At 41.1% G+C, this 12,668-nt stretch overlaps 1 protein-coding gene across 1 annotated transcript in view; it reads left to right on the top strand.

The window, feature by feature from the left end:
• Nucleotides 1-314: 314 nt before the first annotated feature.
• Nucleotides 315-12,668, top strand: part of kctd16b (potassium channel tetramerization domain containing 16b) — a 97,086-nt gene continuing 84,732 nt past the window's right edge. Inside the window, exon 1 of the mRNA XM_085364617.1 lies at nucleotides 315-1,643. Within this exon, the coding sequence (XP_085220743.1) occupies nucleotides 806-1,643 (838 nt within the window). The 5' untranslated portion in view covers nucleotides 315-805. The remainder of the gene's footprint in view (nucleotides 1,644-12,668) is intronic.

The following is a 12,668-nucleotide window of genomic DNA, read 5'->3' as shown; positions in this document are numbered from 1 at the left end:
ACTTTAAATCAGCGCGCACCAGGCGACATGTCTGGATGTTGTGACAAGCTACAGACAAAATGATTAGAGGACTGTGTTTGCAATCTCTGCGAGGTTTCTCGTCACTGAAAGGCTTTTTTCCTCCTCCTGTCAGTCTCTACAACCTTCAAAATCGTCTGCTCTTGAAAGGAAGTTAAAGAAAAAAAACAACAAAACAAAAAGAGAAAAGTGACAGCGTCGCATTTGCACCTTTTTCATTTCTGGCTAGATTCTAAAATAAGTTGTTCGACTTTTTTTCTGGTTACGTGCGTTTGTGGAAAAGGACATATTCCTATTGGATGTTACTTTCAAAAACTAAAAAGGCAAGCAAGGCAAGTGCTTCCCCCCCTCCATCCGGTCAAATAGCCTTCTTCCAGCACTCACTGGTTTTCCATGTAGGCTAATGCTCTTTTCCCAGAGGCGAAGGGAGTCCCACAACCACTAATGCAGTCAGCTTTTTGATGCGCCAGAATACACTCATCCTCTCTTACAACGACGATTCTTTACTCCATTCAAGTTGCTCTTTTCAGTTTTGCCGTCGAGACTACGAAGTGACATCTTCCTCTCCATTTTCGACAACTGTTAAAGACTGGTAGGTGATAATGGCAATGCAGCCATGAAAAATGCTCATTCGGATCGCTGTGAGATGAAGTTGGAGGTCCTGCGTCAAAATAACAGGGGGCTCAGCTCGGGCAACTTTTGACACGGACCCATCGCTTTTTTCTTTCTTTCTTTCTTTTTTGAGACTTGTGGTTGAAAGAGGTGTGTAGCCTGCTTGGAGCTGTTCATGACGGAAACGATGGCGCTGAGTCTAAACTGCAGGACTAATCCCAAAGAGCAGGCATCAGTTCAGAACAGTTTCCCAGATGTTGTTGAATTAAACGTCGGGGGACAGGTTTATTACACGCGTCACTCAACTTTGGTAAGCACCCCGAATTCGCTGCTCGGTAAGCTATTTTCTTCTAAAAAAGACGCATCTAACGACTTAGCAAGAGACCCCAAGGGTCGATATTTCATTGACAGAGATGGCTTTTTATTCCGGTACGTGTTGGACTACCTCCGGGATAAGCAAGTTGTCCTCCCGGACCACTTCCCGGAAAAAGGGAGGCTCAGAAAAGAGGCTGAATACTTCCAGCTGCCCGACCTGGTGAAGCTGCTGACCCCTGAGGATATCAAGCAAAGCCCGGACGACTACTTCCACAGCGACTATGAAGATGGGTCCCAGGGTAGCGACCACCGGCAGTGCCCGCCACCCTCTCTCGTTCCCGCGGACAGAAAGAGCGGGTTCATCACTGTGGGGTATCGAGGGTCGTGCACCATGGGCCGTGAGAGTCAGAGTGACGCCAAGTTCAGGAGGGTACCTCGGATACTAATATGCGGCAGGGTAGCCCTTGCCAAAGAAGTGTTTGGGGAGACGCTGAACGAGAGCAGGGACCCGGACAGGACCCCGGATCGGTACACCTCCCGGTTTTACCTCAAGTTCAAGCACCTGGAGAGAGCTTTTGACATGCTGTCGGAGTGTGGTTTCCAAATGGTGGCCTGCAACTCGTCAGTCACAGCTTCGTTCGTCAACCAGCACACAGAGGACAAGATCTGGTCCAGCTACACAGAATACGTTTTCTACCGTAAGTCACAGTGGTGCTTTAGTGAACGAAAGGTCACCGTTTGCAGGCGTGCACGCACACGCAAACTTGGAACGCCGCTAGAAGGCGCACATGGGTTGTCAGCTGGCGTGAGGGGAATATCTAGCTCTGGGGATGGGTGGGCCTTCCTAGCTGTGGACTCTTTTGACTGGTGTGAGCGTGCCAGTCACTTTATAGTGGGTGGTGAGATCCGATTGTCTGTATGGCAGTGCTCTTACACCTGACTTCTGCCAGCAGATTTGCTCGTTGACCAGCAGCCTGGAAGATTTCCACGATAAAGAACCATTATATATAAATTCCTTGCATGGATTCCACATTTCTGTGCCCTGTAGGTAGCCTGGATCTTCCTCTTTAAATGCAAGCACAGCTGCAGAGTCAGGTTTGCATTCTCAGTTGAAGTTTGTGGAGCGAAACCCATTAGAGATCATTTCCTGTGTTCCGATTCTGGCGTGTTCAAATCTATTACAGCATGCTGCAGCCTTCAGTGGGCTCTTATATTTCAAACGATTTAACCAGATTTTAAACATTTCACAACCATCTGAGCCAAGGCAGTTGTGAGAGCAGTGATTCATCAATGCTTGCCATTTCTTATCATGGTACAATTTGCTATTCCACCTCCTCTCTGCTTTTATCCAGCCCATCTTTTCAACTTCTTGCATTCCCTCATAGCTTTTGCTACTGCTTTCCTTCCATTTTTCCATCTTTGCTGCTCAGTAGCTGCTGGCAGAGTGGTAGTAAAGAAGATGTCATCATGACTGTTATACTGGCTCTCATAAGATTTTACGAGGCAACAAAAACATCCATATTTTTTAATCTGAGAGTATATAATTGATGACAAATGTCATACTGATACTCTGGATGTGCTTAAGTTTTCAGTACCTGACTACTTAGATGGCAAAGCTTTTGTCACACAACCCCTGAAATGGTAGCAGGGGGGCATTTTTAAGAAACCAAGAACAATTCTGGAAATAAAAAGGCCTCAGATTTGATTTGACATAAGATAAAACTAAGTCACTCAACTACCTCACTGCATTTGATCAGGAATTATATCATAGCATTATGAGTACATGTAGACTATGGGATCCTATACTGCTCATAGTTACCATCCCGTTCAGTTTCTTAATGTGGAAACAATGTTTGGTTCATAGGTTTTTTGGAAAATGGCACATTTTGTTTTAAATTTTGCCACTGTACACCTAAACAGAGTGTTTTAAATAAAAAAATCAGTTTGTTGGTTATTGGATGGATATTTCAAAGGATTTTATTTCAGTCAAGGAGAAATAGTCCTGCAGTCATGCACTTTACTTGTCTTCTGTGGTCTTTCTATGCACCAGATTGTTGATTTTGCCACTCTTAAAGTTTTTCCTATCTCCCTCATAGCTCTATTTGGGGTTTCCAGTTTAATGATGGCCTCCTTTATTTGCATTGACATCTCTGGGCATCTCATCTTGAGATGTCAGAGAAAAGCTGAAACTGCAAATTACAAGTTCAACGCTTGGAATCAACTCAACATGTTTTATATGCATAATTTTGCCATGAAATAATAAGGGAAGAGACCTCATTTGGCCATAAAACGTCTTGTCATTCAATTCAGATTACTTCTGAGCGTCTGAAAAGGACTATGTATAAAAATGGCTGCAAGTCCTAAAAAATGATTGCACTTCTTTTATGAAACTTTTTTGAGTTAAAGCTGAAAGTCTGCAGTTCAATCACATATTGACTATTTCAATTAAAACTGTGCTGGTCTATATGTGCAACTGAATGTATCAACAGTTTTATATTAAATTTAAGTCTTGTCACATAAGCAAGGTACAGAGGACAGCATCGTGAATATAGATGCAAATAAAACATTTTAAAGCTGACAGCAGTGTTGTGCCAGATATCATCACGTAAAAAAATAAAGGAGAATATGTTTCAGTGTTGTCAAAAAAGGTTACAGTTCTAAAAAATAAGAGTTGTGACCCGACTTATCTCCCAGGTAACACTCGTAATGCTGCAATCTCTCGGTTTAGTATTTTGTGAATACGTGTTCATTTTGCCGATAATTACATTATATTCTATGCAGAGTTCTGACTGGCATCCTTTTTATCCCAGCAGAAAAAGAAAACAGTGCAAATCAGCTTGTCTGTTGCAGTTTTTAGCAGCAGCCATGTTCTAAATTCCTATTCCATCCTCATTCCCAAAACATTTGTAATTACATAGCAGACCGTTCTCCTACTTTAAAGAACTGCAATAAAGCATTGGACACTGTTTTATATTCATAAGATTTTGTATTTCAAAAGGTAGGCATCTAACCCAGTTTTTTAGCACCACTGGCTTTGTTGTCTCATCTCAATGCCCAATCCTCCAGATGTTTGGCAAGCGAAAAGAGTTCTGAGCTAATCTGCACAAATTTTTACATATAACATTACATTCTAAAACGCTTATTTTTTAACATGTTCATACAATAAAATAAGGCCTTTATTAAATATTACAATAATCTTTTTTTGTGCATCAACAAACTTGTCATTGCCCCCAAACTTATGGACCTGACTGTTTTGCCTTTGTCCAGAACTATGGAGAATTTTAAATCAAACATTCAAGGTGCGATTGAAATGCAGACGTTCATATTTAATTCAAGGGGTTTAACTAAAGTTTTGTTTTTAGTGTTTAGGGTTTATAGTAATTGGTACACATAGTCCAACATTTTCAGAGGCTTGAAAGTAACTGGACACACTAACATCTTTCAGAAATTTTTAAATGAGTGCCTGATGTTTAGAATCCAGGGACATAACAAGATACTGTGTTTTGTCCCTTGAGATGCTCTGCTAGGGCTTTACCATCAGCTGAGACTTGTTTGTGGGTCTTTGCACTTGGTTTTGTATTTACTAACTGAGAAACATGCTTTAATGGGTTGAGATCAGGTGACTGACTTGGCCATTGCATTGAGAAACCCTTGGGTTGCTTTTACAGTATGCTTTGGGTCATTATCCATTTGTACTGCAAAGTGCTGCGCTGTTAGTGTTGCAGCATTTGGCTGAATCTGAGGACAGTATAACACCGTACACTTCACAATTCATCCTTCTATTTGTATGAGGAGTCACTTTATCAACAAACACTAATGGCAGCCTGTTTGACATGAGCTTTCTTTCCTTTTAGTTTTTTCTCCTCACATAATTCATTCTGCTATTTTTAATCTTGTCTGATCTTGTAGGTTGTTTTAGATATTCTCGACAAAGTCTAATCTGGCCTTCCTGTTATCAATTCTTTTAAAAAAATATCAAATTGTTGATTTGGCCCCCCTCTGTGAAAGGTTTATTTGGGGCTTTCTTCCTAACAAATATTGTCCTCTCTTGTGTACGTGTGTCCTCATGTCACACACATAAAACTGCTTGTCATTCAATTCTAGTATCTTCTGCATGTTGTGTCACTTGTTGATTAATTTGGAATGGTAAGTGGACTGATTCTTATGTAGCACTTTTCTACTTTGCCTGAGCACTCAAAACGCTTTATGTAACTTACCCCATCCACAACAGCTTCTGCTGAAGTGCTTTCTATCTAACAGTTGCAAACATTCATACTCCTATGGATGCATCAGAGAACATCTTGTGGTTAGTATCTTGCCCAGGGATATTTGGCATGCACACTGGAACAGCCAGGGATGAAACCATCAACCTTCTGATTAGTAGATGACCTGCTCTACCTCCTGAGCTACAGTCACCTCAGAATCCAGTATAGTGGTGTAGAAAATTATATATTTGAAAAAATAAAATAAAATAAAAAAGGAAAAAAACAAGCAAACTGATGGACCTAACTGCATTTTTTTCCACCTCTGGGATGAGGGCCAGAGCCCCTGGTTTCAAAAAACACAGAGTCATGCATTCATCAGCGGCCTTGGGGAAAACCAATGCTAATCACATCAGTCAAATGAACGTGTGGTCCCAGAGCAAACTGGAGTAATTAAAAAAACAAAACAAAAACAAAAACAAAAGAAAACAAATGAACAATCAAACAGAAAAACGATTTGCAGAACTGTGTCCAGAGCTCTGCATTAAATGCCGGCATAAAGCACAATGACTCGAAGGCTCTTGGCTCTCATAACCTTCAGAAGTAGCACTAACAAGCTAAATAAAGTGGTGTTGAGGGCTGCTCAGATGAACACACACACACACACACACACACACACACACACACACACACACACACACACACACACACACACACACACGCACATTGCTTATACAACATCTGTGGACTGCTGCTGCCTTTCCTTGCTTACTGACAAACAACAAATGCTTCCTGGCTTTGCTGACAAATGTTCAGCTTGTTAGAGGCCACATGCTCAAAGGAGAATGGCAGATGTGCTTTGGCCTGTACTTCACTTCACAGTAGATATGCACACAGGTAAGCATGGCATTACGGAGCTTGTATAATGCTGTGGAATCACTGCAGTCACTGACAGTCCCATGCTTATCTGCCTGTCACATTTTTGGCTCGCTCATCAACCCCCCTGTCTCCCCCACCCCCACTACGCACACACACACACACACACACACACACACACACACACACACACACACACACACACACACACACACACACACACACACACACACACACTCTTCCGCTCCTTCATTGTCTGTCTTCGGTCTCTTTTCTTTTCATGTCACCTCATTTTGCTCTAGTCAGTCATACCCAACTCTTCTCTCTTGTCTTGGTTCCCACTGTCCCTCTCCTCAGCTTCATTTTGCTACATGCGCCGCAGGGGTAAGGAGCGCTGTGGCGGCACCAGTTGCCTTTATATGCCTCACTGAAGCGTCACGCCTTCTGTCTTGCTTCTTATTCACATCTTTGTCTGTGTGACTCTGTAATTGTTTATTTTATCTCCAGATTTCTCATTCCTCATTTGAGGTATTCTATCAGCCTTTTTAGTGTACACTACTGTTAAGTCTGTTAAGTTATGTGTGCCTACTTTTGCTTACTTGTCATCTTAGGCTGTTTATTTTTTATTATTCTTGTTTCACCTTAGTAATGACCCCTGCACTGAGCAAGTTCCATAAAAAAAGATTTTTCCCACAGTGTTCTGGAAAACAAAAGACAAGTCTGCTGTGTATTTAGCCCTTCCTTTAACCTCACTTAACATCTTTTGGATGAATGGCATCATCAGCTGCAGGTCTTACCAATTTCACTGCCTTACTAATGCTTATGTGGCTGAATGGCCCAAATCTCTGCAGCTAGGTTCAAAATGTTGTTAAAAGTATTCCCTGAAAAGTGGAAGTTGTTATGGCATGACACGGAGGCCTGTTGTTTTGTGATGAGCTCTGCAAAAAGCGCATTTGCTGTCGGTGCAATGTTCAGTTGTTTAAAGAGCTTTGGCCATGTAGGCAATCTACCTGACACATCTATGTTACCATTACCAGCTGTGAATCATTTCCCTTAGGCCTCCCAGTGGGTGGTGTACCAAAGCACCCTACAATTAGCTAGCTAGTGTTACCAAAAACCTAATTGCTTGTTTTAGTCAAATGAGTATCTTCAGGGAAAGCAGGCTAAACAAGACAATGCTGTGTCAAGGTTTTTTCTTCCGTTTTTTCCATGGATAAATCTTTGCACAGAAACAGTCTTGATTGTCAGCTATCTTGTTATTTTATATTTAGAACACACACAGAGGACAAAAAAACCCATACACAACAGAAATGACTGATCTTTAGACACATTTGGACAAACACTTGATCATGAAATCTGGTCTTTTAATGAAGCGTTTTAATGAAGGTTTTTGTCTAAAAGCCCTGACGTCGGAAACTAATATGTTCCCCTTTAGGAAAGATATGAAATACATTTTGCATATTTGTTCGCAGACAGCAGCTCTAACTTGTAAATTTCCATCAGATAAGCAGCAAAGCTGTCCTGAGCCATAACATTTACACCACCATACTTTAGGCCAAACAGAGCATTTCAGCATCTCCTGAAAAGTTCTGTTTGACCTGCACCAAACTGTACCAAAGTCTACTGTTGCTTTGGCAAGAAAAATAATTGTGCTGCTAAGATAGCTCAGACAGTAGATAGATACAGTGTGACACCAAAAATTACTAAAGTTATGTGCAGATCCTGTAATGGCATATTAGGGTTGTCATGATTCGAGTTTTGAGGAGAAGACAAACGACTGCATGGTCTCAGTAGATGCCAGAATAGTGATCTTTATTACACACTTCTAAGACAGAAGCATGGGAAGACAAGCGTACAGCCACAGATCTCCGCCGGGCGGCGGCTCTCCATATCTTTTATATTATTCATGATGACGTCACACAGACCTTACTGGAAATGATATCAAGTCCCCACAATCCCAAAAGTTCTCCTTATATAGACATCATATGGTACTTTTAGAGAAAAACAAGTGTGTGATCTGTTGTGCATTTTGTGAAACTGTGAGTCCAACTAGAGGAGATGTCCTGAGACGACCTCCCTTTGTTAATAAGTGTGTATGTGAGGGAACGTGCGTGTGTTACATAAGTCTGTATATATGTGCACGTTAGTGAGGCCTGACTACGTGCATATCTGAATGTAACAGTCCAGCTCGAGTGGAGTGGTGATGTTGCAACAGTTTAAGCAGAGAGAAAGTAAGCTGGTGGAGAATTACCTTATAGCCGATTTACTAAGAAACTAAGAAACTGATAAACTGATGCAGACTAATGAAGTAATAATGAACTTACAACAGTGCATGTAAATGATATCAGTGAGATTAAAATAACATCCATTATCCTAACAACTCCTTTGAAACAATGTAAGACATTCAACATAATACAGGTCAATCCAACAGATCTAATGATTTTCACACTCTTCTAAGTCAGAGGTCTAATGCAAACTAAAACTACATACCATATTATAATGCAACTACTTTGATCTCATATATAAGGTAACATATGATAACAAATTAATCTCCACAGGGTTCTTGGAGACGTCTTTCTGCATCCTTGTCTTCCTGAGTTGAATTTGTTGGTGCTGAATGTAATGGCAGTTGCTTGAAATCTACACCACTTGTAGTTGATTTCCCTCAAGGTAACATAATTAATTCAAAATATTTCAAGAGCTCTTTGGATCCTGGCATCATGACACCACACACTTGAATCTCAAACAGATTAATTAAGACATATTTCACCTGCCACTTCATAAACTGGTTCATATCGTTGACAGTTTAGAACTCCATCCACCCAATCATGCATCCATGCATCCAACCATTTTCTTCTTCTTATCCTGATCTAGATGTGCCGTTTCCCTGAGACCATCCCTTTGTGTATTTAAATCATGGCTATAAGTAGAAAAAGTGAATTGTATGAGTATGTCATTTGTATTAATCTGCACTATTTAAAAAAATGATTGGATATTTGTCCTGTAAAAACATGTTAAGGAAGCAAATCTATCGGCTGTACTTTTTCAGTGACTCCAGATGCTTTGCTTAGGGGCACTGCAACAGTGGATGAAAAGGTAACTTACCTTCTATTCCCAACATTGTCAGCCTTCACTCAGGGAAATTGTATTTTCTTGCCATAAGCTGAACCTCCTTTATCTCTTCCAATCCTCCGTTTGCTTGTTATCCATCACCCTGTATCCTCTTCTCCTCTAATTGTACCTATCAATCTCTTTCTGTTTCAGGCTATTCAAATTCTGAATAGTCTCTGAAGCCTTACAATGCAAAGTGTATTTAGCAATTTGTTGCATGGCTGAAGTGATTGATAATCATCTCTTGTGACAGTTACTTCAGTGAATTGCTAACGTTGACCACAGCAGAACCTTCAAGCAAAACATCTACCATGTGGCAAAAAAAGAAATATTTAAAGTCTTCAGAAAAAAATGATTTTGTTGGATCAGGATGTTTTTCCATCGAGGCTTTATTTTTACCTCCGCGGAACATGCCAGTGAGTGAATTATGTGTCATCACAAATGGCCACTTTCATGCGCCCATGTATGCTGGCGTGTGACACACTATGCCATTAGCTTTTTACGCACAGACGAGTAACTCCTTGTGTGGCAAATGTGATTTGGCAGGTGGCAGCAATTACGGTGTCTGTGCTTGTGTGTGTGTGTATGTGATAATGTGTGACCCATGTTGCACTACCCGAGGCATTTGCACACCCGTTGAGCCGCCAGCTAAAACCACCTGAACTCTACCGCTCTAACATACACGGAAAGACACACTCATCACCATGTGAAACTACATCATGCTAATCCTGCAAGCTTCTCCCAGACCAGTCAGTGATGACATTAGCAGCAGCGGCCCCCGTGCTGCAGGCCTGTAGGAAGTGATTAGCCGAGGAGCAGACAGGCCATGACAGCTCTGAGGAGAGTCTTGATAGAGACAGCTGCTACCCTGGCCTCAGCACCACAGGGGAGTCCACCACCACACACCTCAAGTTTGCGTTATTTAGAGTGAGACAGAATGGGAGAGGAAGCAGGTGGGGGGTACAGTTCAGTGCCTGAAAGAAGGGACAAATACAGATACGGACACTTTTCTTTTCTTCTTACAAATATTTCTGCTTGTATAACTGCTGCTGATACTGCTTGCTCTCGCTCTCTCTATCTACATACATATATATTACTTCAGAAAATTGCTGATTTGACCATTTTCACAAGAATGTTTTTATGTTTCTTAAGCTGCTTATCAGTGACCTATGAATCAAACAAAACATAAAAGACATAAAAAGGCACCAAGCTCAATTGAGAAAAGAACCAGCGTTGAGCACTTCGTTACTAGCAGCTTGTTGCAAACACACAAAATTTGCTCCATTTTTTTTTTCCTCTTTTGTCAAATCTACAAAAATGCCAAAGATAATACAGTTTGACAGGCATAAAATACCAACAAGCTGATTCCCAAAGTGCTATTAGCCAAGACCTTAACATATCTCAGCATGCACGGTGGGCAGAGTATCCTTAATGAGCTTCTGGAAACGGGACTATTGCAGGTCAAGCTGCAGAAATAAAAACAAGCAAAGCAAAATGTCATGTCTTTAGGAAATTGTAAAATAGGGAAAAAAAACCTGACATAGGACTGGGGAGATGCACCTGGTCATCTATACTGTTTGCTGAAATCTTATTGTGAAGCTGGCTTCAAGAAACCATTCTTAATATGAAGGGAAGCAGGCAGAAAAGAGTGAAGTATGCTAAATTACACAAGAATGGGACTGAAAATCAGTGGCAACAGGTCAACTGTTTAAAGTCAAATGTTCAAATTCTCATCAATATGTACAGAGCATGTCACAGGAGAGGTACAACAGTGAGTGTCAACATTCATCGGTAAAACAAGGTAGAGGCTCTATCATGGTTTTGGGCTGTATCTCAGCCAGTGGTGTTGGGAATCTTGTCAAAACCGATGGATATGGAGTTTGATCCACCTTGCAATACCATCTGGAAAGTTAGACCTGTAAGTCTCAGTTTTTGATAATGAATTTCAACACATCTTTGCAAGTTTTAATAAATTGCTCTATTTCCCATTATCTTAGCAAGATATAAAGAAAAGGGGGTTTCTCAAGGCTCAGTATATGTAGACAGACTGTCTTATACCTGGGAACTGGCTATTCTAACTGCTACAGCTGTGTGTTTTTTTCTTTTTTAAAGCTGTCTCAGTTAAAGCCTCAATAGAGCTCCAAGAGGGAGAGAAGGAAAAAAAATGACAAGATAAGAAAGAAAAGAGTTACTTAAAGGTAAACTCTAAAAGTAGTCTAGGGCAAACAAAAAATGAACTAAATTTTCACTTTTGAAATAGAGTTTACTCACCTTTTGAAAGTGATAGAAAATACGTTATGGGATATGTTATAGATAGATGTCTTAAAAAGTAACCCAATCCTGAAACTGTGTATTGTTTTGCATTTATTTAGCCAGTTTCTAATCAATTTGGCACATATAAAAGCAAGAGGGCAACAAGGAAACAAGGAAAGGCCAAGTAGATCATATAGAAAGAAGTACTTGTTTGCATAGCCTCATTTTGAACTTCTCCCTTAGATGTTTGGTGTAGCTAGAGTAACTTTCCATGATCCCCTCCCACTGGAGAATATGGGGAATTACCAAGCTCGGAGACAAAGAAAGAGGAAGAAATACACAAACAAAACAAAGTAACAGTGGAGCATCAACAACAAGCTTTCCTAAGTCCTCGGTGACTCCCTACTCTCTTAGCCGTCTATCAGTCCATTTTCTTTTCCTCTGTGACTCCTGGCACTCTATTCTCTCTGCGGCGGTGGCACAGCTGATATAATGCTGATGCTCTTTCCCGTTGTGTTGAAATAAGTGCACTGTGGTGCGACGAGGTGTGGAGCGTTGCCATAATGACAGAAACTGCAGCTGGAGAGCCTCTTCACAAACTCAACCCACCAGCTGGCTCCTGCAATGCATCAATGCTTTAATAACCCTGCTATGTGCCATTCCAGATTGGCTGTAAATGCAATGTAAAGGGTATACAGCAAGTATAAAACAGCAAAAGTAAGAGGGAGTCTATGACGATGTTTTTTTGCTGCTGGTTCGGTCAATATTGTTTGGAGAGAGATCAAACTAACAGCTTTAGAATCAGCGCAAAAAGGGTGTAAACACAAAGCGCGGACCCGCCGAAACATCAGAATCAGCGAGCTGTCAGCTTTCAGCCTCGACCGTGTCCGTGCCGTCGGGTGAGAAAGGCGACATCTCACTGATTCTGATCTGCAGGTCCGTGCTTTGCGTTTACGTCTTTGTGCAGAAGCCGTGTACCTGCTCTCATTTACTGTTTTAAATGTTTGGTGGTTGTCAAAATTTTGTGACGTTCCACCTGAGATTCTGGAATTTTGGGCAAAATACATTTATATGAAAAAATCGATTCAGGATTTTAATGAATCGATATCACGTTATCCAAGCCAGAATCGATTTTAATCAATGAATCGATTATCAAAACCCACCACTATTTTCTAGCTAGGCAGCAAACCATCCACTACAGCTGTTTCTGCCTCTGAAAGCAGACCAACAGTCGCGATCCTGATCTTTGAGGATGCTGACGAGCTGCCAGTTCAGTCAGTC

Source organism: Diplotaxodon limnothrissa, linkage group LG10 (assembly GCF_057381915.1).
Source record: "Diplotaxodon limnothrissa isolate DT_005_m linkage group LG10, D_limnothrissa_male_GT1.1, whole genome shotgun sequence".
Taxonomy (NCBI): Eukaryota; Metazoa; Chordata; class Actinopteri; order Cichliformes; family Cichlidae; genus Diplotaxodon; species Diplotaxodon limnothrissa.
This window is presented reverse-complemented; position numbering and strand designations above follow the sequence as displayed.